We start from the raw sequence: 27,604 nt of genomic DNA, 5'->3' as shown, positions 1-27,604 counted from the left end.
TGCTACTTAACCAAAGCCAATGCATGTTTTATTCATGCTTCTAGCTTCTCTTAAAAATGTAATTAACCTTATTTGTATGCTGTTAACTAGAACCTTTAAAATATTTATTGATTGCTTGTTGCATCACCCCAGCTACCAAAACAGCTTACATTATTCATTGACTTTTCAAGGTTTGATGCATTTACTGTACCTATTGAAGAATAAGACTTTAATAAAGGGAAGAATGGTGCCCAGTTTTCTTGGATCAAAAAACATATGCCAGACAAATGGGTGTACTTTCTGGAATAGATTTGGAATGACCGCAAAACTAAATTCAGAAGATATTTCTGAGGGACCCGATCCTGCAGTTACTTGACATGCACAAGTAGTAGCTAACTCGCTCCTGCTTGGCTGAAGTCAGTGCAGCACAGTCAGATGAACTGGGTCAGGCTCAGTCCCCAGTTGAGGATGGCACTTGAGCATGCGCTTGAACCTCCCTTCTTTGCCAGTGGTCCTTCCCTTGCCATGAGCGCTCCTGCATGGCCTGTAGCTGCAGAATTAGGGCCGAAGCCCAGTGGAAGTCCACTTGCAGGTGCTAATCCCTGAGCGCTCCTGACCTGCTGTGCCGCCCGCAGTGAAGATGCTCTAAAGCACATGTTCGCGTCTTGACATTTCTTTACTTTTAAAACTTACCGAGGCAAAATAGCTGACTAGCCGCTAGGCCAGGTAATTACTCAGCCACCCCACATTGTGCATGCCTCGTCTCTTTAATATATTGTATAATGCATTCACTTTTTTATTTTTATTTTTTCTCTTCGCCTCTCCAAAATGTTGCTCTCTCTTGACACACCTCTGCTTGCTGTTTTTGTTACTGTGCTTGACCCCCCCTCCCTGGCCCATTGCCATCATGTGCTCGCTGCCTGCTAATTAAGACTCAGCCAGCTGTCAGATCACTGAAGCGACCGCTCGAGGCAACCTTTGACCTGGTACTTGGACCTTTCACCTTCTCGCTTTGCACGTAACCATCTTAGTCTGCATGAAAGCCTTCTGCACTTGGTCTGTTGTGTTAGTTTAGTGCCTGGGGAGACTGCCCATCCTGGCCAGAAATGTTGCAGTGTGCGTTCAGACATGCCAATCCTGTGCCCCACACACCATCCATTAACCATCAGAGCTTTGCCTCCGGAAGCCTGGATGTGTTTTGGAGGCAGTGAATAATCTTGGAGGGAGCCAGCTCTGGGTTTTGAATTGTTTTTCCAAACAGCAGCAGCTTTGGATTTGTGAGACGTAATGTTTCGGTGAGAATTTAACTCGTTATGTCTGCAGTGTGCTGAGTATGCCGGAGGACTGGGTGGTGCAGGACAGATCCAGCAACTTTTCATGGTACACCCAACAGCACAGCCTCTCCTGGCACTATTATGCTGGTACTGCCCTGCAGAGGGGTGTTCTGTGCAATAGGCCCAACTCAAATTTAAGAGAGTGAAAGCTAAGCAGCACCCTGGGAGATCTGTGCTGGGAACTGAAGCAGGTGCAGTGCAGGACTTGGGTCGTGTTCAGTAAGCTGGGGAGGTGGCTGCTGATGCAGCTGGCTCTGCCTCTGATTCCTTCCCCCATACCCCAGTGGGACAGTGTCAGCAAAGGGACCTCGCTCTGGGTGTGTTTTCCTTCAGTCTCAGGCACAGGATCTTCTCACCAGGCTTCTGTCTTCAAGCTGGCTTCATATAAGCTACTTTTGATTATTTTTCTGAGTCTCAGATATGTTTTACCTGTTTTCATGATACTCATAGTGAGCCAAGAGCCATCCTCCCAGTCTGCTGTCAGTCCTGGCTCTGCAGAAGACATCTCCTTCCCATTCACCCCAAATAATGAGGGATACAATATGTGCTAAAAAAACCCAACTCCTGTCACCCAGCTATAGGGGGGAAAAGGAAAAATGAACTCAGAGGAGCCCTGAAACCTTCAAGCTGGTGTTGCTCCTCATTCCCAGAGCTAAGAAGCAGAGGTTGATCCAATTCTCTTCCCCTCTGAAGACTTGTTTTGGTTTTTTTTAAGTAGTTAAAAGGCTTGTTTTAAGCAGCGGCAGTAGGAAGCCTTGCTAGGGACTAGCTTCCACCAGCAGTCGTGGAATTATGCTGTAAATGGCGTAACAGCCTCTCACTCGCCACTGCTCACGGCTGGCACAGGTGCAGCCCCCAAGCCAGCGCAGGCAGTGATCTGCATGGCGCCTCGCTCCCCTCTCCAAGAGCCACCTCTCCAAGGAGATGCTGTCGGGCAGAGAATGGCAAAGCCCTTTAACTCCCCTACCCTCCTGTCCTCCTCCACTGAACAAAACCCCATCAGATAAGTTACTTTTAATAGTCTTCCTGATCTGAAACATCTGAAGGTTTGCAACTGTGTTGTTGGAATATGTCACCTCCTGTGAACCCTTTGGGAAGGCTGCACCAGAGAAGGATTCACAGTGGTGATAAGAGCATGTATAATCTTCAGAGGAAACTACTCAGATTGCTCTGCTGCCTGCCAGGGAATGGGCGCTGCCTCTGCCCTCTCTCAGATCATTTTGTATTTGTCATGCCTTGGACTGAAGCAGCAAGCCAGATGCAGACCCAGCCCCTCTTTGCTAAGTGCAAAGTGGTGAAAGTGCGATCTGCTCCCAGGAGATCTGATGGGAACTTTGAGGTGCAATTAAATAGCTTGTTGCAAAGATTTAATCCAGTTCTTGTCTTGCAAAAAATAACAAGAGAGGGTTGTTAACCAGCACGTGGGAAATTTTGACTTTGGCACACAGTGCTTCTTTATCTGTCAGTCATGCTGAAAGATTGCTCTCCACGCCATGCAGAGAAGTGGCACAAACCTCTTTGTTCAGATGCTTATGTTCCGGCAGGAATGTAGCTTTCCTAGCCCAAAAATGGGAGGCTGCCTGGCATTTTTGTAGTCAGAATTGTTCATTGGAATCAGTGTGAGCTATCACATGGATACTGACCTGAATTAACCCTTTCACCTGTGGAGATGGTCTGATCATGTTGCATACCCATGCGTGCACACAAACACACAGACAAAAAAGAAAGTTGGGAAAAGTTAACTGTTAAAGGCTACTGCTACATCTGTGATGGTCAGAACTTGTCCAGAGGGAATTGCAAACAGCAGGATGAGGAAAACTTGCCAAGTAAGTTCTTTGCTACAAGGGTTTAGTCTAGCTCCTGTCCTGCAGTGTGAAGGCACTTGCTACAGAATTTGTTAAGGTCAAAACATGGTGAGGAGTCTCCTGTTGCATTTTGTAGGTGCTGTAGGAACACTGGGGAATTCCTTCAGAACCAGGACATGGTTCACGGCAGAAATATTGTATCCCCATGAGTTACTGTAATTCCTGCAGGTCCTGAGACAAAAATCTGGCCGGTTTCAAATGGGATACAGTTGTTTGCTCTTGTATCCCTGCCAGATCCCTGTGCAGGAGCTGTATTGGCACAACTTCATTATGTGCAGTTTTAGACATCTCTCCCAGGTATTTGTAGATAGACTTTTCAGTGAGTGTAGTCCTGGCTTGGGGCTCTTACCTCAAGACAAGGACTGAAGAAGTGGTGAAGCCAGATCCTTCTGTTCCCCTGGGCCCTCCTGCCCCTTAATATCTAAAATAATATTGGCTGGCAACAGGAGGAGCACATCTTCAGGGCATGCTCCTGTACAAATGCTCCCCCAGCTGCTGGGATGGGAGACGTGACCCAGAAGGCTGTGTCAAAACAGAAGCAGACCAAGAAGGGCTCCTGTCTCCTGTGCCCACATAGCCCACATGGCAGAGCCAACCTTCAGGCTGCACAGTAGATGCTGCAGTCTGCTTGTTTCTTTAGAAGGCTGTGGGGGTTCTCCACTCACCTGCTGTTCAGGCATTTCCCAGAGGTGCTGTTCAGGGAGCAGTAGTGGGACTGCCGTAGCTCCTTTCTCTTCTTTGCTCCCAAGGGGCTGTAACAGGGTAGGAGGAATGGATGTTAAAGAGACAGTGGGGTAGTCAATTGTGCATTGACATCCCTGTGCCTGTTGGTGTTTGTATGCTCCCTGTGACTGCAATGCTGGGCTCAGGAATTGTCCTGTAAAGAGCCAGAACATCACGGCGAGGTCTCAAAGCCTTCAGCTGTTCTGCTTTTGGCACTGCTATTATGGGATAATGGGGGTTTTAGGGTCGTGGCAGTCTTTGGCCAAGAAGCAAGGAGTCAGAAGTCCATTATGTGCCTGACACAGTTGCTTTGCTATAACTAGTAATTTTTTTTCTGAGGCATATTTTGGAAGCGTCTGAAAAAGAATGTTTAGCAATCAGGTATAGTAAAGAGCATGAATTTAAGCAGCAGTTCTTCAGTCACTGTGGATCTGTAAAACACCTCTGATGTATGTGGAGCTACTCCAGTTTCTGCAAGCTGCAGCTCTGTCCTGTGCCTGGAGGAACATTCATGTAGCCATCATTAAATAGAGGAACTGTAGATACAGTCAGGTTTAACATAGATAGCAATGAGGGCTTACCTAGGTATGGAAACCCTCAGGTCTTTACGTAAAAGACCTCATCCTAAAATACAGATCTTAAGCAAAAGATTTTGGTGTCTCTGTCTGAGAATGTTGTCCTGTGTTTGACTGCTCTTTTGGTACTAGCCAGAAGAAATCTGGAAAGATAAAGTCCTAATGCTGGCACTGGATGCCTGCTAGCATTAGCAGAGGATGTGTGCATGTCTGAGGGCAGTTTTGCAAATGCAATTTCTTCTTCTAATTTTTTTTTTACTATTAAAACCAGCCAAAAGCCACCATGTGAATAGAGATAGGATGGAGTAATGTTTTGCCTGGAAGTATCTTGCTTAACATTTCTCAGATGAGCAGTCTCCTATAGCAAATTTAATTTAAAGTGAAACCTGTTTCTAGGTGGTGACAAACTGTTGCAAGCTTTCACTTATATTCTGTTGTGTGTTGATCTTAAAATCTCTTTGTGTCCTTTCTTCCAAGTACTGTGTGTTTGTAGCCTTAACCCTTCATTAGCTAAACCTCCTCCATTACCTACCCTTCACTGTTACCTATAAAAAAAAATAAAATAGAGTGATAACCCTATTTTTCAGGCATTGGTTTGATACATGATATAGATTAACAGCTAGGCAGAAATGACCTGATTCTGCATGACTTCCACGTGCGTAAATCTCATTGACGTCAATGGGAGCGTTACGTGCAAAAGGACTGCAGGGCATAATTAAAAGGACCCTTTTCTATCACAATGTGGAGAAAAAAATGTGGTTTCTACTTGGGTACAATGAAAAGCTGTAAATCATTAGAAACATTCCTGTCTCCTAAGAACCTGACATACTACTTTGCTGTTGAGACATGCTTGGGTGAATGATGAGTAACTCACTGAGAAAAGTTTCTGAGTTGGGTTAATGCTTTTTACCAAGTCTGATCATGAAACGGGTTTGACAGGCTGGAAGAAGCTTGGTGGTGTGATAGAACAAAAAGAGGGGATTTGCCTGATAGCAAGGCCCACCCAAATCTTGTTCGAACACCATGTTAGTCAGTGGCTTTTTCCACTGTTAATAACGAGTGAGCAGTACTTAACTGTTGGAGGCCACCTTCTGGAAATTGGGAGCAAGTCCAAATCTGCTGGTGGTGAGCTGTGCCGCTGGTGCGAGCGGTGGAGAATCAGCCCTGGGTTTGACCATGTTGCTCAGCCTCTCTACTAACAAGTGGAAATGCATTTTACTATGAATGTAACATTGTGCGTGTAATTGGCAACAGCTACTGCTTTACCACCTGGACACGTGGGTTGGCTGCATGCAAGTGTGCATGCTTCCACACGTGTGCACATACATTTAGGCAGGTGTTGGAACAGAGGCAAGCACCCCTTTTTTTCCATGGTATTTGTCGCTTATGCTAATCTCTTTGTTTTTAAGTAGTCATCTACTATATTTCTCTTACCTGTGGTGGTTTTTTTTTTTAAATGCTTGTTGCCTGCAACTGCTCTTTGTAGAATCCTGTCCAGGTGATCACCTCTCCCTTTTCCTCATGCTTTTTTTTCCTGTGTGCCCAAGTCAGTCCTGCTGAAAGGCTCCCTTAGCATCCCCACTCCTTCTGGACTCTGCCCCTTCTCCTGGTGCATTTACTAACTGCTTACCTAGTGAAGTTGTGGTTTCACCTACTACTTCTGTGATTTAGCTGCTCTTCTCTTTCCTGTCTCACTAAGTTGATACAGTTGCAGGTGATTTGCAGCCAAGACCCCCTGTTATAACTCATTGCATGCTTGATCTACATCTGGGCCCCTTTTTTTACTCCACTTGTCTTTAATGACTCCCTTATCCACAGGCCCTGCCGCCTGGTGCACTTCAACCTTTACCAAAGAGGCCAGCACTTGAAAAAAACAATGGTGCCACCACAGTCTTTAACCCAAGCGTTTTCCACTACCAACAGGCTCTAGCCAACATGCAGTTGCAACAGCCTGCATTCATCCCTACAGGTAAGTGTCTCCTTGCTTTCCCCAGCATCGTAGTTGTCTTTTTTATGACCTAGGCATTGAGCTAATGAGCAGATTTGTAAGAGTCCTTAGCAAAAGAGTATCAGTGTGTAGTTTCCTGTTAAAAATGGATGAAAAGTTAATGTTTGTTATTTGACTTTTTTTTTCCTTCACCTACTACAATTCAAAGCTTTTCACTTGTAAAGATCCCTTCTTAAAGAAGCCTTTTTTGTTTGGTTTTGGGTTTTTTTAAGTGGTCGAACTAAGAAAAATGTCTGCATGTTTCTTGAATTCATACTTTCTGTTTCTCTTCCTTATGGTTCAACTGCTTAATCCCAAATTAATTCTTTGACTCTTGTGTACCCCTCTCATGGACTCATGTTAAAATGTCTTGTGGACCTCTATGCCTGCTCACTTGAAGCTGCAGGTGATTTTCTGAGCTTCTGTCTCAGTGACCTACATACTCCAGCAGCCATGATGTTTATAGAGGGAATAGTTTGTCTTCAGTAAATACAAATTACATAATCTTCTTTAAAGGCATAAATATTCCTTTTACTTGTCTTTTGACCAGTATGATAGCCTAAGCTTTTTAAAAGCAATTTAACTCCTAGCTTTTATTGTACCTTTAAGGTCTCAGAGTAAAATTGAAAGATGCAGTTCGCATAGGACTGGAAATATTGACGTGGCAGATGTGACTGCTGACTAGCCAATTAACCTCTATTCACTGCAGCCAAATGAAAAACAAAACCTGCTTAGAGTAGTAAGTATTATAAGTGGCTGAATTAGGAATATTCCAGAGTTGACAGCTTGTTTTTTAGTCTCATTATTATCCCTGCAAAGCATAATAAGAAAATGAATGCCCAGTGTTTTTAATGTTTAATGCTGTATTCACTTGCCAGATATTTACAAAAATATACGAAGTGTTTCTCTGGGCTGGCCCCTCAAGGTGAACACACAGTGGACCTGGACCTTGGCCTTGCTTTTCCTTGGGGTCAGGGGGAAAGCTTTAGAGACAGACCTGTACTGAGACCAAACTGTCTCAGGTGTGAGCATGGATCTAGAGAGCTGGGACCTAAACCCTGTGCTCGGGTGGCCTTTATGAGAGCACTTGGAGACACTCAGAACTCGGCAGCTGCCAAGATGTTCTTACAGGGAAGTGGAGTCTTGTACAGAGAGATGGAGGGAGGGACTCGAGTAAGAGCGTCCCACCTTGTGCTCTGCAAAGTGCTTTGGGGAGGATGGGCTGAGCTGACCTTACCATAACTCTGTTAGGTGCCAAGCGAAATACTTCTTCAGGAAACGCTGACACCTTTGAGAATGCCAGGTCCCCCAGCTGGCTACACGCTCCTCTTCCTTGAGGTCACAGTTGCCAAAGTTGACATAAGGACATGCATTTCTGATGTGAGCACCGTAATTTAGCTTTTACCCAGCACTCTCAATGTGCTGTTGTGCCCTGTCTCATGGCAATGCAATTACGTGCAGGCCTGATGCATAACAGGTCTATTTGCTGGCACCTGCTCTCGTCTGAGGACATTAATGCTGGGCAGAGCAGCAAATTTCCAGTCAGAGGACGGATCTCTGATGAATTTACATTACGCATCCCCATTCTCCCTTATGCATCAGACTGCAGATCTGGTCTCAGCCTTTGCAGCACTCTGGAAAGCAAAGCAGAGAAGTGGAAAGTAGCAGCTGACACCGTGGGGAGGGGGAACAAGATGTTGCTTTTCTTAGTTTCTCCAGTTCAGTTATTGAGAGATCAGCATCATAGGTTGCTAAGGGGGAGAAAGTCAGGGTGTCTGTCAAAATGGCATCATCACTACAGTTGTTTCAAGTCCAGAAGAAACCTGCCTCTTTCAGCTTAAACTAGAGACTTTGACTCCTGGTCCCTGCTTGCAGGACTAAATTGCTTTTGGAAAGTCAGTTTTAACATGAGTGTGACATTCCTCTAATGACAGTTTGTTTTCTGCTGACATGATCAGAAAGAAATCAACATACCCGATACAAAAAAAAAAACCACACAACCCTGATTTCTAGGATAGATCATATAATTTAATACCAGGGTGGGAGAAGAAATATATTCTCTACTACCCAAGAATTCAAGAATTAATTTGGTTTGCTATGATCTCTTAAAACTGAGTTTAAACTAGTTACGTACCAGTATGCAGAATCTGTTTGCATGTGCTTAAATACTGAATGCTGCAAAGAGAATACCTGCTTTTTAGTTAAAGTGATTTCTAACACTGAAGCTTCACTAATGAAATATCCCTTTTGTTCATCTTTCCACGCTTCAATGCATGGTGTGCAGGGTCAGTTCTGTGCATGACACCCACTGCAAGCGTTGGTAGGTTTTTCTACACAAACTTCTCAACTTTTCCTAATCTGAAAGAGACAGCAAGTTAGTATGCATCAGTGAGAACCTGGGTGGCTGAGTGGTGTGACTGTCTATCCGCTGTCTTCTTTGAGGCTTAAATGGTTGTATCCCTTTTAATTTCTGTGCAGTGCAGTGTTTCGTGTGACTAATAAGAGAATCCAAGGTGATGTGTTCCCACCCCTATTTAGTTCCGCTGCAGAGACAAAAATTTGTCACTTAAATGTCTTTACAACCCGTTTAAGTCATGCAACAAAAGGAAATAGTAATGGGAGGATCCTGTTGGTCTATTTTTTTGTATTGGGCATCAGGTGGATTAGAGTTTGGATTTTTGGTTGTCCTTCTGAGGACATTTTAGGAGACTGGTTTAATAAAGACGCTAAGGAGGAACACATCTGGGGTCAGCCCCTCTGTTAGAGCAGGGAACTGCTTGTACAGCAAGAGAAGCAGGGCTTAGACCGCGGACTGGCTGAAGACTCATTCTCTTTAGTGAAGTGTCAGCTATGCAGGTACAAGGGACCATAGGCAGGTACCGCTGCTGGTGCACATGGGATGCAGTGAGGCGGCAGGGCTGAGTACAGGCTCGTTGCTGCTGCAAGGATCCAGTATGTTCAGGCTCAGTATCTGGGTCTTACTGGGAACCTATGCAGGTCTTTGAGGGACCTTCCCCTGTGTCTGCAGTTGCTGGGCACAGCAGGGTGGGTGGAAGCTGAGCTTTCATCCTCCAACCAAGGCTATACAAGACTACCAGCATCTAGGTGTGTGCCTGCTTCAGTCAGAGGAGACAGATGGGAGCAGGAGCCTGGGAGAGGGTGCAAGGCTTTAGGGGAGCAGGTCTGAAAGCTTTGGCAGGAATGGCTAAGCACTCTGCTCTCGAACCTCCCCATCCCTTTAGTGCAGGGAGGACACACCGCTTGCATGACGGGGAGCTGAGCCCTTCAAACACACCTCTGCCTGTAGGAAACTCTGACCTACGTGCTCCAACGTCCCATGGCTGAGGCGTGCCCAGCCTGAAGGCACGGGCGCTCCCTGCCACGGCCGTGGCTGCTGGGGTGGAGGGGAAGGCAAGTCTGCATCCCTGCGCATGTTTGTGGGGATGGCCGGGCGTTCCAGCAGGGTCCCCAGCCCCGCAGCCCACCCTCCCCACCCCCCCACCCCAGGTTTGGGGGATGCCCATGTGCGCCCTGGAGCATCCCCTCCAGCACCGTGCTCTGCGGGATGCACAGCTTCAGGAGGCTGCTGAGCTCCCTGCTGCCGTGTTGTCCTTTCGGATGCTCTTTTTGCAAATTGTAGTTGTTCAGATGCATTCGTGTATTTTTCCCTCTCAGCCCTCTCCCCTCTCCATCCCTCCCCACCCCGCAAGAAGGGAGTTTTGCCAAATCCACTAGAATTAGGGTGGAAAGGAAGCACGCTGAATTTGTACGGAGAGAGCTCGGGCTGCCAGTTGCTCGTTTGCTGTGCCTCCAGCTCTGTCCCATGCTGAAACATCGTCCCTGATAGAGAGAGGCAAGAAAACCTGGTGAAAGGGCTGCGGCAGCCGCTGCAAAGTGCATCATGTACCTCTGGTTGCTGGCGGGGATGGGGTGGGGAGGGAAGGGGACAAGCTTTCCCAGGCGGGCGGGAGGGTGCGCTTGCCAAAATGTCCCCACCCAAAGGAACGTGCACTGGCTGTGTCTAACTCCCCACGGGTGCGAGCTGACGTGGGCTTTTGCTAGCACACCCACCCTCTCCCCCCTTCGGAAATTTGGCCCTCGGAGTCTAATACATCATTGTTCTGCTTATAAATGTACTAAGTGTTGAGAATGTTTTGGTTTTTTCCTTAATTATAATTGTAATTGGCTTTTCCCCTTCTCTCTTGTTTATTTTTTTTCCCAACGCTGTCTTGCTTTGCACTGTGATTGCATGCTGCGCCCCGATGTGTCCTTCATGACGATGTCACATGGCTTGTTGCTGTGATTCCTGCCACGCCCCCAAATCCACCACATGTTGCCATGGTTACATTTAAAAAAAAAATAAAACAAAACAAAACAAAACAATATATACGCTCCACCCTCCCGTATGTCGCTTCCATGGTTCCCTTCCGAAAGTGCCCATGATGCACGGTGCTACGCCCACCACTGTGTCTGCAGCAACAACTCCTGCCACCAGCGTCCCCTTCGCTGCAACAGCTACCGCCAATCAGGTTTGGCCCTTTCAATGGCTTTCTTTCACGTGTTCAGATCTCGAGGACCGGGCGAGGGCCGGATCCTGCGCGGGGCCGAGCGCCTTCCCGACCCGCTCGGCTCAGCGCAGGCTCGGGCACACAGAGGCAGCGTGTGTGTGTGCGCGTGTGTGTGCGTGTGTGTGTCCGGGGATCGGTGAGAGGGCACCGGCCGGTCCTGCCATGTGCGGGGTGGGCAGCGAGCCCGGCCGGAGCGTAGGGATGGGCGATTGGCAGGGGTGCAGGTGCTTCTCCAAAAACAACACCCGCCCCGGGTCCCAAAAAATGGGATGTGAAACTCCTGACCGTACTGTCGCGCAAGACCTGCAGCACTTCTGCTTTCAGTCTCAAGCAGAAATACCACCCCAAGCATCCTTCCCCGTGGTATTTTGGCATTTTCTCTCCTGGCTGGAAAGTGGAAGTGGAAACACAGAGTGACCTCCCCCCACGGCGAGATTGGACTCTTAAAAGCTACTAAAAAAACCCCCAGACAACCAAAAACAAAAAAATCAGGGGCGAGGCTATGAAGTGTGAAGCTTATTTACACCAGTAGCATGTCACCCATCCCTACAGAAATGACTCTGGATGTGCAGTACGTGCCGTTGTAGCACTGCCATAAGTGTACAGGATTTCATGCATGTCTGCCGAGCCATAATTCTCTCCAAAACTTTCCTCTGAAGATACTGAGTTGTGATGGCTGCTTCCGCACCAGTCCTGAACTGTATATGCACAACCTGTCCTAGTGATGCTTCCTGATAATTTGGTGTGCCACCACTTTTCCCAGTTAGACCAGAGACATTTCAAACACTTTATTTTTCCCCCCAGTACTAATTTTAGAATTTTGATTTGTCATGCTCTCAGGTTTAGAGCTATTGCAAAGAAAACAGGGTGTCATTTTGTTCTGTAGGAGGCTGTTAGCCATGCCGAAGGTCAGTAATATCTCAGGGGGCATTCTCTAGTCTTTTGCTAGTGCAAGGTCACAAGGCTTTCAGTAGAAGTTTTGCCTGCATAAGTCCTAGGCAGTGTTTTACTGCTTGCTATAGGGATTGCTAGTTTTTTTCTGTGCTTTGTTGTTATTTTCAGGTAGAGCAGGTCTTATTCATACTTGTATTGGTTATGAGAAGAAAGCAGAAATTCCTGTGCAGCATTGCTCTGTGGCTGTATGAGTCCTGTTTTAGCCAGATAGTTTCAGGGCATTTCTGTCTTACTTGTAGTCTATGGAGTTAAAACCCCAGTAGAATCACCATGTACTCCACAAGGCATCAGTAGTGATGCAGCTACATTGTATTTAACGTGTGGCAAAATATAGACATCTTGGGAATGGATCCTGTTTTGTAAGACACTGATGTACTTACTAACCTGATACTGAAGACAGAATGAGCAGCCCGATCTCAAGACAATGTTTTAATGTGTTGTGTTCTTTGTTTTTTTTGCTGTAGATATCCCAGTTATCAGTAGATGAACTGAGTAGCAGCATGTTTGTTTCACAGATGTAGAAGTTCCCAGTAGAACAGTAAGTTCCTTTTCGGTATTTCTCTTTACGGTGGATTGCTTTGTACAAGGGCACTGCATCCCCCAAAGGGGGGCTGGCTCAGGCAGAGGGACCGAGCCTGCAGGACCCCAGTGGCTTCACACTCTGCCAACTCCACAGAAATTCAGCAGTTGCCGCACAGATACAGACCGGCCCTGTGGTTTATAACAAGCAATGTTTCCTTGTGTCTAAAATACCTGTTTTACGGTGTTTGCAGCCTCCCTTCTTGCATCCCTCTGAGTCTGATGGCTGTGTTTACAGGTTACTCTTGCTCTGCACGGCTCCCAGCTGCCTGCAGGTGCCTCAGGGATTTGCGCTATTGACGGTAAAGACTGCTCTGGTAATGAGTCAGCTGAAAAGGTGTAACTTCTCTTTTGCTGTTAGTGGCATATTTCCTTTCCTGGGGTAAGCAGGATTGGTCATCATCAGCTGCTGTGCATCTGCAAGGCTGACTTGGTCTGAGCAAAGATCTGCTGTTCAGCTGCAGGGGGGGCCTGGCTCGTGGTGGGTTTCATATCCTTCACCCTACCTGCAGATCCTGGCTTCCCTAGGCTGCTACGTTTCTCTGAGTGGGAATGATGGAGGAGTTTGTCCTTTTCTTTGACTTACAGAGTATTATTTTACAGCCGTACCAGCAGTGTCATTTTTCCATTGCTTTTCTTTGTGAGTGTTAGCTGATGTTCATGAGAGAAAACCCCTTGGGGGTTTCAGTTCCATCACTGTGTTTTTTTACCCCAAGAGAGTAAAGAGCAGTTTTGCCAATTCAATAAGAGATCACCAAATTTTCCCAATGCAGGCCGTTTAGTATACACAAGACACGCAGCCCATTTCTTCCTTGGGTCATGTATTACAGGCAGGTACTTAAATGCTGGGAATTAATTTGGCAAGCAACTCTAATGATATCTTTAGCAATTGATAAAAGTTACTCTGACCTTAATGAAGTACCACATGTATAAATGACCCACTAACTGTGGCCGTGGACCCCTGTTCCTGTAGGGGTGAGCACCAAGCTATACCCGTTAGTGAAAATGTTCTGTGTTAGAGGGTGTAATGCTCTCCCAAATAGACAGTCAGACGTGACACCTGACATGTTAACCCATTTCCATAACACATGCAAAACAGCCTGTTCCACCCAATAAGGAGATCATTTGCATTGGAACAGTCTCATTCTTGAACTCTTTGAGAGCATTTATTTCAGGAAACTTCTTTTTTTCTGAATTCTTTTTGCTTTCGTGTGTGTGTGTGCGCTTAAACTCGCACTGTCGGTAGTTTGTGATTTCAGAGCAGGTGAGGAACTTCCATGGGATATATTTCTTTAGTAAATAGGGAGCACAGCACAGTCTGTCAAACAAAGCATCGGTTGTGCTCTTAAGGACCGTGAAAAACCTTTGCTTGAAAGACATAGGGTCAGCATATTGAATTTGATGGGATTTCTTGGGGATCAGGCCACTGGGCATGGAGAAGGTCTGGGTCAGACAAGGAGCCTGTTCTTCATGAGGGCAGTGTGAGCACGTGTGTGAGCCACCACTGTGCCAAAAGCACTTGTCCTCTTAACACCTCGCAGACATAAACCTCCCTTAGAGGCTGGTAGAAAAGGGCTATGTCCTCCAGCATCCCCAGTGCTCATAGACCCACCAGCAGCCATTTTCATGCAACAGTATGTCTGTTTTGATCCCATTCCTGGGTTATTACCCCTCTGTGTCTGTGCATAAACTAAAGGTGAACAAATCTCTCGAGGACACATTGTTTCATGCTACCACCTGAGCATGTGAAATTGTGCATGTTCTCAAGTGTTTTGTCAGACAAAGACCTTGGTTGACACTCTGCAGTGCCGAGGGGCAATTCCCAAAGCTGCCCTGAGTGGGAGTTGGGTAATTTAAACGCAGTTCTGGCAGATGTTTTCCTCCATGGTTGATGAGGTCCTGGTAGCCAGGCTGGCTAGCCTAGCTCTGCAGAAAACCAGTGTTGGGTCCTTCAGGGGAGGATTTTCACGAGTACATCCCGAGAGGGGCAGTTTGCTCCCAGAAGTGGGTCCCCTGAGCACAAGGTTTCTGTGACTGTGTTTTGTCTCTGGGCCCAATTCACCTTTGGCTCATGGCTCCTTGGGATCAGATTTTAATGTGACTTTCTGAAGGAGACTGGAGCTAACAGGGATCAGGGATTCCTTTGGCCTTCTGCTTATTTCACTCTCTACCTGCTATCCTGTCCAAAAATAAGACTATTATTCGCCCACCTCCATCTTTCACTGACTGTCTTGTCAGTGTGTGTGAAGTGCACTGGAAATGGAAAGCCCTAAGTGCAGATTAAAGCGGATGCCAAGTGTGTTATTAGCAATTTCACCCAACATCAGGAAATTAAGGGAATGTTTTCTCTCCGCAACATACTAACAGCAATCTCTTGGGCAATGCAGTGAGGATGCAAATGTATCTTATTAGAATAACTTTTATTAAAATATAGACATGTTTCTCTCTAACTTCTCACTCTTTCTTTGTTGTTGTTTTGTCTTTCCCCTGCAGCAGACCATGTTGAAATTCTGAACAGTAAAATTATGGAGCACCAGGACTTCTTGGTGGGAAGCTGCGCATGGCCTTTCTGTATATACCCCCTTTTCCCTCTATCGTTCTCTACCACCTCTACAGTAAGCCTGTTGCAGCCTACATGTTAACCAAAAACTGATCAATGGGAATGTCAAAAAAAAAAAAAAAGCACTATAGAAACAATTAACAAACAGCGCTCTGTTATATGAGATATACAAGTAGGAAATTATAATAGACTTTTATAACACATTACTTTAACACACTTAATCATTTTATGACTACCATCCTGATAAGTGCATCTGCACAGCGGACTGTTGGTTTACTGTATACTATCGATGGATAAATGTTTGTCTTGTTTTTGAAGTGTTATCTTACTGTTTTGTTTACATCATAGTCTATTGATTTGTTTTAAAGTGTACATCATTATCAAGTATACTCAATACCATTTTTTCATTATTGTTATGTCTTAAGTTTTCATATACTGTAGGTTTTATGGGGTTTTGTTTGTTTTTTACTAAAAATGTTATTGTGGGAAACAGGAATTATGTGCTTGAAAAACACGACACAGGAATGTTTTGCCCTTTGCTGGATTTTACTGTTAATGTCAGCTGAAGTTGCTTGTGTTAAATGCTCCTTTTATCATGTAAAATTTGCCTTCAGATAGAGTCTCCAAATTTTTAGTACGTGTAATATGAAAGGATGGCTGTAATTTTAGTCCAGTTCAGGGTATTTCTTTCAATACAATGAGCTGATTCTGGAAACTTTTGGAAAAAAAACCACAAAAGCCCAGGTTCAGTAAGGGGACAGGAATGATTTGCTCAGACGATGGTAAGCATCAAGGGATTTCTGCAGTTCTGTTGTCCATTGAAGTGCATTCTCAGCTGCAAACGGCGCACAATCTCTCTTGCTGTTCTCATGGTGCAGTCAAAAAAAAGGTGGTGAAGTGAGACAGCTTCAGTTGGGCAAAGACTCATTGCGTTGGAGAGGAGCAAATGCCAACCATTAGCTGGAGTGGGCCCATCGCCATGGCTTAGCCCAAGCTGGGTAAAGTGTGCCCAGGGGCTTGTCTCCACTAAACATGCTGAAACGTTTTGGCCTGAAATCTTACGTGGCTCTTCTTGAAATTTTGTCAGCATGCACTGATTATTTAATCACCATTTTCCATAAGTGGGTGATTTTTTTCCCCATGATCTCTGGCCCTTTAAAGCAAACACATCGGTAACAAAGCAGAAGAAAGCTTAGCACAAGCTTTCTACCGTAGACAAACATTCATCTTAATGGAGCTCCTGTAGGTTAGTGGATTTATTTTGGCACCTTCTACTTGATCAAGAGCAATGTTTGCCACACAACAAGGGCTAGTTCTCAATACCTCCTTTTCATACGCACGAATAAAACAATTTTCAGCCCGTGCACCCTGGACAGCCCCGCCTGTCGTTACGCTGCGTTGCTGAACAATCTGGCTGCAGAATGCCATTTTGGTTGAGGATACAGCCAAATTCATCCCTGTCATAGCTCTACAGTATCATTGGCATTATGGAAGAGATGGATTTGCTGCTGTAAATCCACGAACTCCATACAATGAGAAAAGAATTGTTACTGAAATGGAGCAAGAGGCCAGCTCCCAGTGTTTGGAGGGCTGCCCCCCGCCCCGAGCTCACAGTGGTCCTGTAGGGTGCCAGATTCTAACAGCCAGGTTTCTTTTCTTTTCTGAGTTCCTTGGCATTGGTTAGAGACTTCTTTGCCCCCTCTCCTCCAGTGTGAGTGCAGATAGTTTGCTAGATGTGTATCTCCACAGACCACAAGTGACAGAGGGGCGTTTGGGGCACAACCAGTGCATCACAGAGTAGGGTCTGACTGTCTGTCTGTGGAGACTCATTCATAGCAAGAACCTTTGAAGAGCCCAGCTCACAAAGGCCTTTTGCCAGAAGGAATCTCTTCATTCACCTCAGCAAGCTTTGAACCAAACCCTGAGACGGGAGGAAAAACACCCTCCCCCCTCCAAGACCCTCCTTTATGAACCCCGTGTTTTGACAGTTGCTTGTGTCCATAGATGTTCCCCAGCCATCAGCGTTCACAAGCAGCAGCGTTGCCTGAAATCAGTGACTCTCATTTATATTGGTGACCGCGTACCTGTTCTTTTCACCACTGAGTTTCTGTTTCCCAAAACCATAACATTGTTAGTGGAAAAAGTGGATTTGAGTACTTCCTGTTTGAAATTATTTGTGTATCAAAAATGGGTTTTGCACAACCTGTGCCAGTGCCTCAACAAAGAACAGAGCTGATCTTCTTAAGCCAGAAAGGATGCATTCAAGCTTGTATGGCTTTATGAGTTCAAGGAGGTTGGAATTTTTTCAGTGCTAAATGGATTTTTGTATATCTTGACACTTTGATGTAACCTCCTATTTTATTTATCGACTTAAACATCTGGCATAGATGTGCATAGAATGTAAACCTAGAATACAGCTGTTTTCATGTCACATTTAAAGCACTGAAAAAAAAAGCATTTAAGGATTATTTTTTATTAAAGAGGTCCAATGAGGGATGTTCAGGGTAGTTATATTAGGTGCCACAACAGTTTTTATATTGCTGGCAAATTTAGAGTTAATTTGTAAATGAGTTTAAGGAAAGAAAAGCTTGAAGCACTAAACTTCACCAAATTCAAAACAATCTCGGCAAAAATGCCATTTTGAGGTAGCACTATTTAAACTAGTTGTGCAATGACTTGCTCTAATTTTCTTTGTTCAAGAAAGAAAAGAAAAAAAAAAAACAGTCGCCAGACTATAAATTTCCTAAATAGACTATTACAAAGTCACCGAGCTAGTTAGTGACTCTAAACAAATGTCATAAAAGCATGAATATCATCCTTTATTTGACAAGAGATGTATGTAAGTTTGTTTAAATCGATATAATTTTAGTGACATTTTTATAAGCTTCCCACTTTCCATGAACCTATATTTTTTATTTATCCAAAGTTATTTCTCTTTGTCCATTTCTCTCAGCCTTATGCAAACAATATGCAAGAAATGCTGAAACTTGGATAAAACGGGTCATGCAGAGGGAAAATGAAAGCTGAGATTGATCATTTTCACGAAAAAAGGTTGTTAGTAGTTTCAATAAAAAGTACTACTACTAAACTGTAACATAAGCAGACAATAAAAGAGGGATTTAAAATAAAATGGATTCATAAAACTATTAAGATTATTTTTGTTAAATACAGTGTTTTTAGTAATTTGGAACATGATTTCACAATCAGCCGTGTTATTTAGTTGGAAATTTCTAGCTGATGATTTTTGACTGTATTTTTGCATCGCGATGTTCTAGAAACCGTTACCTCCCTGGCCAGCCCGCGCCAGCCCCTTTCCCGAGCACTCCAAAGCGCTTTCCCTCTCTGCCATCCATCCCTCCATCCGGGCCGTCTCGCGCCACGCTCGGAGCGTTCCCCAACGGCGGCACCTCCGGGCCGGCCACCACCCGCAGCCGTGCCGGCGCTCCGGGCTCCGGCGGCGGGGTCCTGCCGGCGGCGGCGGGGTCCTGCCGGAGCGGGGCGGCGATGGAGTTGGGGATGTGGCTCGTGGGTGCGGCTGGCCGGAGGAGGAGACGCGTGTGCCTGGCGAGATGGCTTCTCCTCCGCCTGGCGGGCTGCTGGCTGGCGCGGTAGGGTGGCACTAGGACACGCGGGTACACAATGATTGAGAAACTGGAGTCCTCGTTTTGTTTATCCCTTGTACATTTCACAGACATGAAAATTGAAAAAGGTGAAATTTATGAGGAAAATCTAATTTCCCATTCCTGTTGAATGGATTTAGTTTGATATTGACCTGATTTTACCATGTGCCTGTTGAAGGCCTTAGAGTATATACTGTATGTTAAAGACTGTAATAACTTTAAAAAAAAAAAAAATAGTTGATAGCCTAATCCAAATGTAAATAGAGCTACAACACATTGTTACTAGGCTACAACGCATTAATTCATGTCATATATTTTCATTTCTCTACCATTAGTTTTTAAGGTTTTCATTATTGCTTTTTTTGATATCTTTAGTAACTAATGAATTTAATTTTGAAGGAGAGTTAGAGAAAGTTTAAAATTTTTAATACATGTATTCAGCCCATTTAGTTATATTCTAAACCAACACTGAAGCATGGTAAGGTATAGAATACAGTCCATAACTAGTTTGTATAGTTTACAGTTTAAGAACAAAATTAACTTTGTATGTAACTCCTACAATGATAGATTCATTGTTAACTAATTATATTAAGTTGTTGTTGCTATGGCAACAAAACTACAACATGGCTACCTTTGTATACATTATTTGTGAAATTTTCACATGTAAATTAAAAGTGATGTGTAACAGTATGAGCTTGTTAAAGGTACAGTTCGATACTGTCAGATAAAGATATGATTGAATATTTTTAAAATCCCAAAGTCCCATGTGAACGCTGAATTTGTGTCTTTAAGGTCACTTTTTCAGTCAAGAAGTTTACAACACATGGATTTAGAGTCAGGTTTTATAGCTTGTAGAAATTGTTGTGTGGCAAGGGTTATTCCACAGTATTTTCACTTCAAAAACACGACAGCCTGTATTTACAACATAGTGACCGGTCTTGCTTTCATTTCACGTTCATTCACACAGTGGGAATTCAGAATTAATCCGTTTCAGTACTGTAGCTCTGCCTGCAATTTTCTTTTCTCCAGAAATTGAGCACTCGCGCAATTACGTTATGATCAGGGCTAAATAATTAAGCATATAACTATTTTAATACTAATTTATATTAGCAAAAACTGTACATAAGAAAAAAATATTGTGGAATGACCCTGTAACAGTGTTGAAGATACAAATATGCTGCAGTTAAACTGATTCAGTTAGTGTACGAATGTGTGAGACACACCTTTTTTGCACTTATGTACATAGTCCACGAAAGAAATCCTTGGAACTTATTTTGAATATAAAAAGTCTGTAATAATACAGGAAAAGTTTGTAAAAGAGATAGGTATTACTAAGGCTTTGAAAAGGAGGAGTTTTTTGCTATAAAACTTATCTGAAAGCATGATGTTGCTTTGCTGTTGTAAAAGCTTTGTAGTTTGCCATAGCTTATTATACAGCAGACTGATAACAGGTCAGCTCCAACCTGCAGCACAGAGAAATGGGAAACAGTGCTTAATTAATTAGTAAGGTCACTAGCAAAGATTTGAATTACTTTCTTTTTTAATCGGCCTAGATTTTCAGACACACCCTAGATCATGTCTCTGATAGGTTGTGTTCTCAGTGAATCCTATTAGGACTGATAGGTCCGTGGCGGCATACACACATTTTTCCTAGCACCTAATCCTATTTCCAGCGGGAAGTGTTTATCTGTTAGAGGTGACTGTCATTGCAGCGAGTGTTTTAAATCCCAGAGGGAATTTGAAATGTCGCAACTCACTGATTTTTATTGTCAGGGTTTGTTTTTTTTTCCACCCTTTTGAGGCAAGATAACAAAATGGAAGGGACTGGTGAGCGGTGGATGGATGGCGGTGGTTTTGGTTTGTCTTGGGCTGGTTTCCTCTTGCAGTACGACAGCCGTGGTGTTCGTTCAGGAGAGCCACGTGGCAGCCTGGTGCTGTCTGCTCAGACAGCGCTGCTGGAGGAGTGTTGGGGCAGGGGGGTGGAGGCTGGTTGTGGCAGCGTGGCCAGCTTGGTGCTTCTGGCTGGGCTTAGCAAGCCCCACTGAGCTGCCACTCAAGGAGAGCAGAGCCGTGGTCCCGCAGCCTGCGGAGCAGCCTCTTGGTTCCCTTTCCACTCTGTTGGTACTGCCAGGGCTCTGTAGTACCCAGGGGGATTTTGGAGAAGCTGAAGCATCTGTGTTGACCCATTTATTTTTGATTGGAACAAGTTGTGTGGTTTGGGGTTTGGGTTTTTTTTTGCAAAACCTGAGCCCTAGATTTTCCTCAGAAAGGTCCCTGGTTTTGCCACAGAACTGGTGGGTGGTAGCACCCGATGTCACCGTCTCCCTTTCCTGCCTGTTCCAGGGTTGGGGGCTGAGGTGTCACTGCCAAGGGCAAGCCCTGCTTTTCAGCCACTGCTGCTGGAATCTCGGAGGTTTCCAGCTCCTCGTGATGCCAGCCCACATTGCACCCCGGTGTTTGTTTAAGCAGGTAGTTCGCTGAATTGGAGCTGTAGCATCATGCGGTCCCAGTGTCTTTAAAATGGAGAAAAATCCGGTGTTGCCTCTCTTCGTGGGTGTTCTAATAACCTAGGTTTTAATATGAAATAATCAGCTAATTGTAGCCACCGTGCTATTAAGGCTTCCCTTTGCTGTAATCAGTTTCAATAATCAAACTCTTTCTCATTTCTAGGATTATGAGAGAAAAATATTTTGCACTATGTGAAATGAATCGTAGCTGGTCAAACTTCTTTTTCTTGGGGTAGGAGCCTGATCATGACAACAATGCTAAAATCTTTGCTAGTGATCTTTACTGACATCCTCTATCATCAAAAATAACTCTATATGCCTCTCAAAAGAGATATTTAAACATGCAAAAATAACACAACTATTAAATAAAATGAAGTTATTTTTCCAAACACACAACAGAGAGAATTACCTGACACCGAATTACAAGGTTCCAGTTCTTTATTACTGTACACAGATGCTATTTGATAGTGGTGGAAGCCAAATGATTTTGTTGCCATGGCTTTTGTATCCTAGCAGATGAGGGGATGATAAGACCATTCTTAGATTGGATTATGGGATTTTTTTTTCTTTCCAATTAGCTTTGTTTTAATTATATTTTTATTTTAAATCATGAAAACGAACCAAGACTCCCCACACTACTATATCACCTGACAACAGATCACTATTTTTTTTTAATAGAGAGTTGTATTTTAGGCAATCACTGAAATCAAAGAGAGAATGTTCTCCTAAATTGTCAGTTTTTAATTTAAATATATAAAAACATTTATACTGTACTGTGTAAAGTAGATCTTTGAAGCACATTCTTCTTTTCATAGGCATTTCTGGTAAAACAAAGTAAGGGAAACATTAGATATCAATTTAATGGTATAGTTTAGAAAATATATACAAACGATTACAGTTAGCCCTGTGGAATTGTAAGAAATTAAAATATCATCAGATCCAGACAGGCATAGACTAATGCAATATTTCAGTTCCATAACATGATAGTTCATTCCCTCAACTGCTACCAACAGGGTGTACGCTTTGAATTTATTTTTCTTTTTGCCACGTTATATTGCTGTAGTGCTTGTACGTGCTTTAGAAATGTGCATAATGCTACTCATTTTAGTATGTTACTTCTATATTGTTATTGTTTATTTTTTGATCTTTTAATAAAGTGTATAAAATTCTTGGTTATGTTTTTTATGGATCCATATCTACACATTAATAGGAGTTTACTTTAAAAACTTTTAAAGTTCCAGTTTATTAGTCCCAAACTTCAAAGGTTCTGATGTAAAAATAATAACTAATGAATTTGATTCAATGTTATATCTAAAGTGTAGAACAACAGAATAAATTTCTTTCCAGAAAATACCTTCAGTATTTTGAATTCTGTAGCCAGTGCCTCCTTTTTATTGGATGCATTTGGCCTATCATATTAAAGTTACTAACACAAGAAAGACATTTGTATTTTAGAAAAATAAAAAGTAAAACTTTCCAGATGCTGCCTTTTGGTTTCTCTTGTGCCTTAGACCTTCTGAGACACATGTGATGTGGTATGCTTGGTTTGTATTTTTCCATGCTTCCTTTCTGACCCTATCTGTGTTGTGATTAGAGAGGAGATCAGAGCTGTGCATTTGAAGATAACCATGAAGAATAAATTGACTATCATTCAAAGGCCTGCAGCTTTTGTAGCACAGTGATGTGTGTATTAATTTTTCTCTTTCAGCGTTTGTGTCAGATAACCGCTTTGAATGTCCCAGTGCAGTAATGCAACAGTAAGCTCCCTTTGGCAGCGGCCTGGATTCCCCAACTCTCCTCCAAGTGCCCGGCTCATCCCTGGGCTGCACGGCCGGGCTCACGCCTCCGGCCGGCACAGGCTGGGGATGCCTCTCGCCGTGGCACGGAGCAACCGTGGCTAAGCTTGGTCTAGACTTCTGCAAGAGAAAATAGCTTCTTGCCAAGTTTGTCTCTCCCTTCTGAAATGTTGCATAGATTTAGAGGTAAGAAAATTGCTCAGCAGTGTTGCTGCCTGTGTGCCAACAGCATTGCCATAAAAGGGGGCTTTTACCCTTAAACTGGCTTGAGAACACCACTCGCTCACTCAAAACTTCAGCTTTTACCAGCCGGTCTCAACACACGTTGGGTCCAGCTGGAGGCACCGAGCCAGGGAGTGTGGCCATGCCGGGCTGCAGCATTGCTCATCTCATGGGCAGGAGAAGATGAGATCAGGAAGCCCCTGAGGACGTGAGTAATTGAACTCTGCTAACAAGGTCTGAGTGGTGTTCTGGCCTTGGCACCAGGCTGCTGCGGCCCCGGGGACACCAAGGGGATGCGTGAGCCCAGATGATGCAGCCAGAGGGGTTTGATGCCAGCACGAGGGACAGGAGCGCAGCATGGGAGGGATCATTGGCCACCTTCCCAAAGGAGTTCAAGAATCTGAGTCAGGGAAAAATTAGGAGTTTGAAAGTAAGTATTTCAGGGGATGCAAGTCTGCTAGAGCCGGTGGGGGCAGGAGCGGTGGGGAAGAGGCACACTGCAGGAACAAGCTCTGCAGGCACTGTTCCTCCCCATCACCCTTAGTAGGACAAGCTGTTGACTTTGAGAAAAGGCAGACTGAGCCCAGAACAAATTATATAACTGTTTCTTTTTCATTAGCCTGTTTCCCTGACTTCTTGCAGGTTAATTGACTCCATTTTTGTGTCAAGGCCACTTAGAGCTTTTTTCTATAAATGACTCCTACCTTGTCTGATGGCACAATTAAATGCCTGATTTTTTTCTAAAACAAAAACAGGGAACCAAAACTTTTCTAAGCAGTGTATGTTGTGGAAGGATGTGATCCTTCCTGAATGATTACTTATGCCAGCTTTTCTCTGGTTTGCTTTCTCTGCAAGAAGGGGACAGGAGCTTACAAGGGATGCTTCCCTCGGAGCTGTGGGGAGGGCTGAGCCTTGGCTGCTTGGAGACACCAGCTCTACTCAGGAGAAGCATCCCCTACAAGGAAAGTTGGGGGTGGGAGTCCCACACCAGCACCAAAACTCAGGAGTAGCCCATTAAGAAGAGATTTTAAATTCTGTTTCAAGGCCAAACAGCATCCTTGGGGCAGGGATGTGCGATTTCACCTGGGGCCCATTTGCAGAAGTCACAGGAGGAGCTGCTGCAAACCACTTTATAGATGAAGTTGGATTAAAGGATCTAAGCAAACTATGATAATATTTACATCATGTGTCATCTGGAAATATTGCAGCACCTAGCCTATCTTCCTCTCCACTGGGACACATTTGTGCAGGCAAGCCAAGCTTAATAAAAAAAATTATCCATTTAGCTCTTTGGCTGTTGAAGCTTCAGTGGGAAACATAGAGGAAAAAAATCTATTCAAGGCTTGCTTTATATCCAGATGCCAGTTCTTATTCAGTCTGGACTTAGTGCTGGATAAATAGATCACTCTGATCTTAGGGTTAGGGTTACGGTTACATTTACGATTAGGGGTTAGGGCTAGGGTCATTAGGGTTAGGGCCTTAGGGTTAGGGTTTGGGTTAGGGGTTAGGTTTAGGGTGAGGGTGAGGTTGAGTGTTAGGGTTAGGGGTTAGGGTTACGGTTAGCGTTAGGTTTAGGGTTAGGGGTTAGGGTTATTGTTAGGGTTAGAGTTAGGGCTAGGGTTAGGGTTAGAGTTAGGCTAGCGTTAGGGTTAGGTTTAGGGGTTAGGTTTGGGGTTAGGGTTAGAGTTAAGGTTAGGGTCACTTTGATCTATTTATTATTAAAAAAAACGAATGGAGAAATGTTTGGCTAATGCCTCATGAGTTGTGGATCTAAAATACCCTCTCCAACACAAGCAGCCAGTTAACCCTCCCCAGGTCAGGTCACATGAGAGCACAGGGCAGCTTGAGGAACAGCCTGTACCCTCTCGCCTGTGCTCCAAGCTGTTACTGCAGACGATGGAGCAGCATCGCCCCTTCCAGCCCAGGTGGGACACTGCCTCAAGTACATCTCTGAAATGGCAACACATCCCAAAAAAGGGATCCCTGTGAAGGGCCTAGGAAGGCTCTGGGGTGTCTGTGGGCAGGGTGACCTGCACAGACACAGAAAGAACTGCAGCCTGAAGGCCATGGGGAAGGCCTTGGAGGAGCAGATGCCCAGCAAGCCAGCGCCGATGAGTCCCAGCCAGCCTTGGCTCAGCTGGAAGGTGTTTGCTGCAAATGCCTTTGCCCTTTCCTCCTCATTTTTCTTTTCAGGGTGGCTCTGCCAGTCCATTCAGCAGCTGTGTGCTCCATCCTCTCCCCGGCTGTTCCCACTGCCCTTGCCCTGGATCCAAAAGTGTAAATCCAGCCCCGAGGCGACAGCACTGCGACACCCGTGCTGGCTGCCGCAGCGAGGATCACCGCAGCCGGGCAGGAGGCCGTGGTATGATGCTGCTGCGGTGTTTATCTCTTCACAGCTGCAGCTGAGTTTTGCAGAGGTACTTCTGCTTTGCTCCACGGTGCATGTAAAATATTTGCTCGTAAATGTTATCTGCGCCTTCCCAAGGGAGCTGCTGCCTTCCTTCCCTCTGCAGCCATCGTGTGCTCGAAGCCTGTGTTTATAATCGATGCGGCTTCTGCTTTAATGCTTTATGCTACCATAATTCAGCTGATCTCCATGGCAGTGTTTCTGCTGCAGCCTCTGTACGCCCTGCGCATGCTGTGGCAGCTGGCGGAGGGCTGGCTTTGCGGCCGTGTCCCTGCTCACCTCGCAGCCCCACCAGCCCTCTGTTATGCCCCCGTGCCTGCAGTGTGGCAGCACCCAGATGCCTGGAAGGGCTCCCACTGGCTCCTGGTGGTCGCACCAGGGTGCCAAGGGGCACTGGGTGGTGTTTTGGGATGAGCTGTCTGCACTAAAGCAAAGGTGCTTGTGAGTACTTTGAAAAGTTTCTGGAAAACACCTGTTGAAGGAAAATACTGTTTGCTTTCCCCTGCAGAAACACAAGCCTGAATGAAAGCCATCGGCCATGTCGCCCTGTGGGGTGAACCTGCCCGAGGGCCACATTCTGCCGCGCCGAAAAAGAGACACAAGACACTGCCCGTTAAACCATCGGTGTTCTCAGAGCCAGTGTGTGGCATCGCCGAGGTGGGGGTAATGCAAAGGTAAGTCTGTGTATTTGCTGGGTGCAGGGTGCTGGCAGCCACCCCAGCCCTGTGATGTCGGGGTGTGCGGGAGGAGCGGGTGCTGCCTCAGCAGCTCCCCTGCTCCGAGTATCCTCTGGGCTTTGGGACCTGGCTGTGCCCACTCCTGTTGCCCTGGCCCTGTTGTGCCCTGCGGTGGGGGCTTGGGGCAGGCAGGGGCAGCACCTACAGCAGGAGGACAGGGGGTGACATGGGGAGGCGGAAATACACACGTGGAGATGCTACTTGTGCTATTGCATAAGTCAAGGGGATTTTGGAGCGAGTAATGAGGGCAACCTGGGGCTCTGGGCTCGGCACGATGAGGCCTTGGAAGACTTTTTAATTTCACACATCATGCAGTCCAAGGGTGTGGGCTATGGCTGGATTTGGACCAGCGAGGTTGGGCAGAGGGTGGCCTGTGCCGAGGAGGGAGGTGGGCTGCAGTACCCCTCACCAGGCTCTCATCCCTCTGCAAGCTTTGCTCAGTTATGGGAAATCCTTTAAGCTTTTGCATTAGTGCTCTATTTAGGTCTGCACTGTATTAGGGCTTGGCGCAGGGAGTGGAGTCAGATTTCTCACTTAATAAAAATGTTTTAAAGGCATTTGTTATTGTGGGCCTGGCGCCGTGAGCCAGGATGCTGGGGCAAGTGGTGTAGGTGCTGCGGGAGGTGAGGGTGCTGGGTGCTCCACGACCCGCCACGCTTGGCCCTGGCCAGGTCCCACCTCTGCCTTGCCTGTACTCTGCCATGTGCTGCCTGCACAGCTCGTGCACCCACAGCCAGCCCTGTGCTCCCACCCCGAGTGTTGGGGCACTTGCTGGCAGCACAGAAGGGCCAGCTCTGCCTTGATTACCCACCCAGCCCGGGGTCCACGCAAGGTTGTACATCCCAGGGCTGCAGCCAGTGACCTCCCGGCCCGTCTGCATCAGCTCAGCCGTGGGCAGAGCCCAGCTGCCCTCCCACGAGGCTCCGGGGCTGCCGTGCTGGCAGGAGGCCCGTCCTGCTGGCAGTAAATGTGTCATCAGATGGTGATAAGGGATAATGAGTCACGAACACCCACCACCAGCCAGCCTGGCCGGTCCTGGCGCAGGGCTGCAGCGCACAGGCAGGAGCGGGCAGAGATGATCTGCTCCAGCCTGAGCTGCCCCGCTTCTCCTCTGCCCCTCCCCACCTCCAGCCTCATCAAACTGCTTCTTTCACCAGACACCAAATGCTGGAGCATCCCTCCGGCAGTGCT

The 27,604-nt window shown here is 45.7% G+C and overlaps 1 protein-coding gene across 4 annotated transcripts in view; it reads left to right on the top strand.

Moving 5' to 3' along the window:
* The window catches only part of MBNL3 (muscleblind like splicing regulator 3), an 84,394-nt gene extending 61,971 nt beyond the window's left edge, over positions 1-22,423 (top strand). Inside the window, exons 7-12 of one of the 4 annotated variants that reach the window (XM_074915113.1) lie at positions 912-965; positions 6,295-6,445; positions 8,748-8,783; positions 10,898-10,992; positions 12,450-12,523; positions 15,058-22,423. In XM_074915113.1, the coding sequence (XP_074771214.1) occupies positions 912-965; positions 6,295-6,445; positions 8,748-8,783; positions 10,898-10,992; positions 12,450-12,506 (393 nt within the window). In that variant the 3' untranslated portion in view covers positions 12,507-12,523; positions 15,058-22,423. The remainder of the gene's footprint in view (positions 1-911; positions 966-6,294; positions 6,446-8,747; positions 8,784-10,897; positions 10,993-12,449; positions 12,524-15,057) is intronic. The other 3 variants (XM_074915114.1, XM_074915115.1, XR_012634348.1) reach the window with 3 other exon arrangements.
* Positions 22,424-27,604: the final 5,181 nt, after the last annotated feature.

Source organism: Athene noctua, chromosome 11 (assembly GCF_965140245.1).
Source record: "Athene noctua chromosome 11, bAthNoc1.hap1.1, whole genome shotgun sequence".
Lineage (NCBI taxonomy): Eukaryota > Metazoa > Chordata > Aves > Strigiformes > Strigidae > Athene > Athene noctua.
This window is presented reverse-complemented; position numbering and strand designations above follow the sequence as displayed.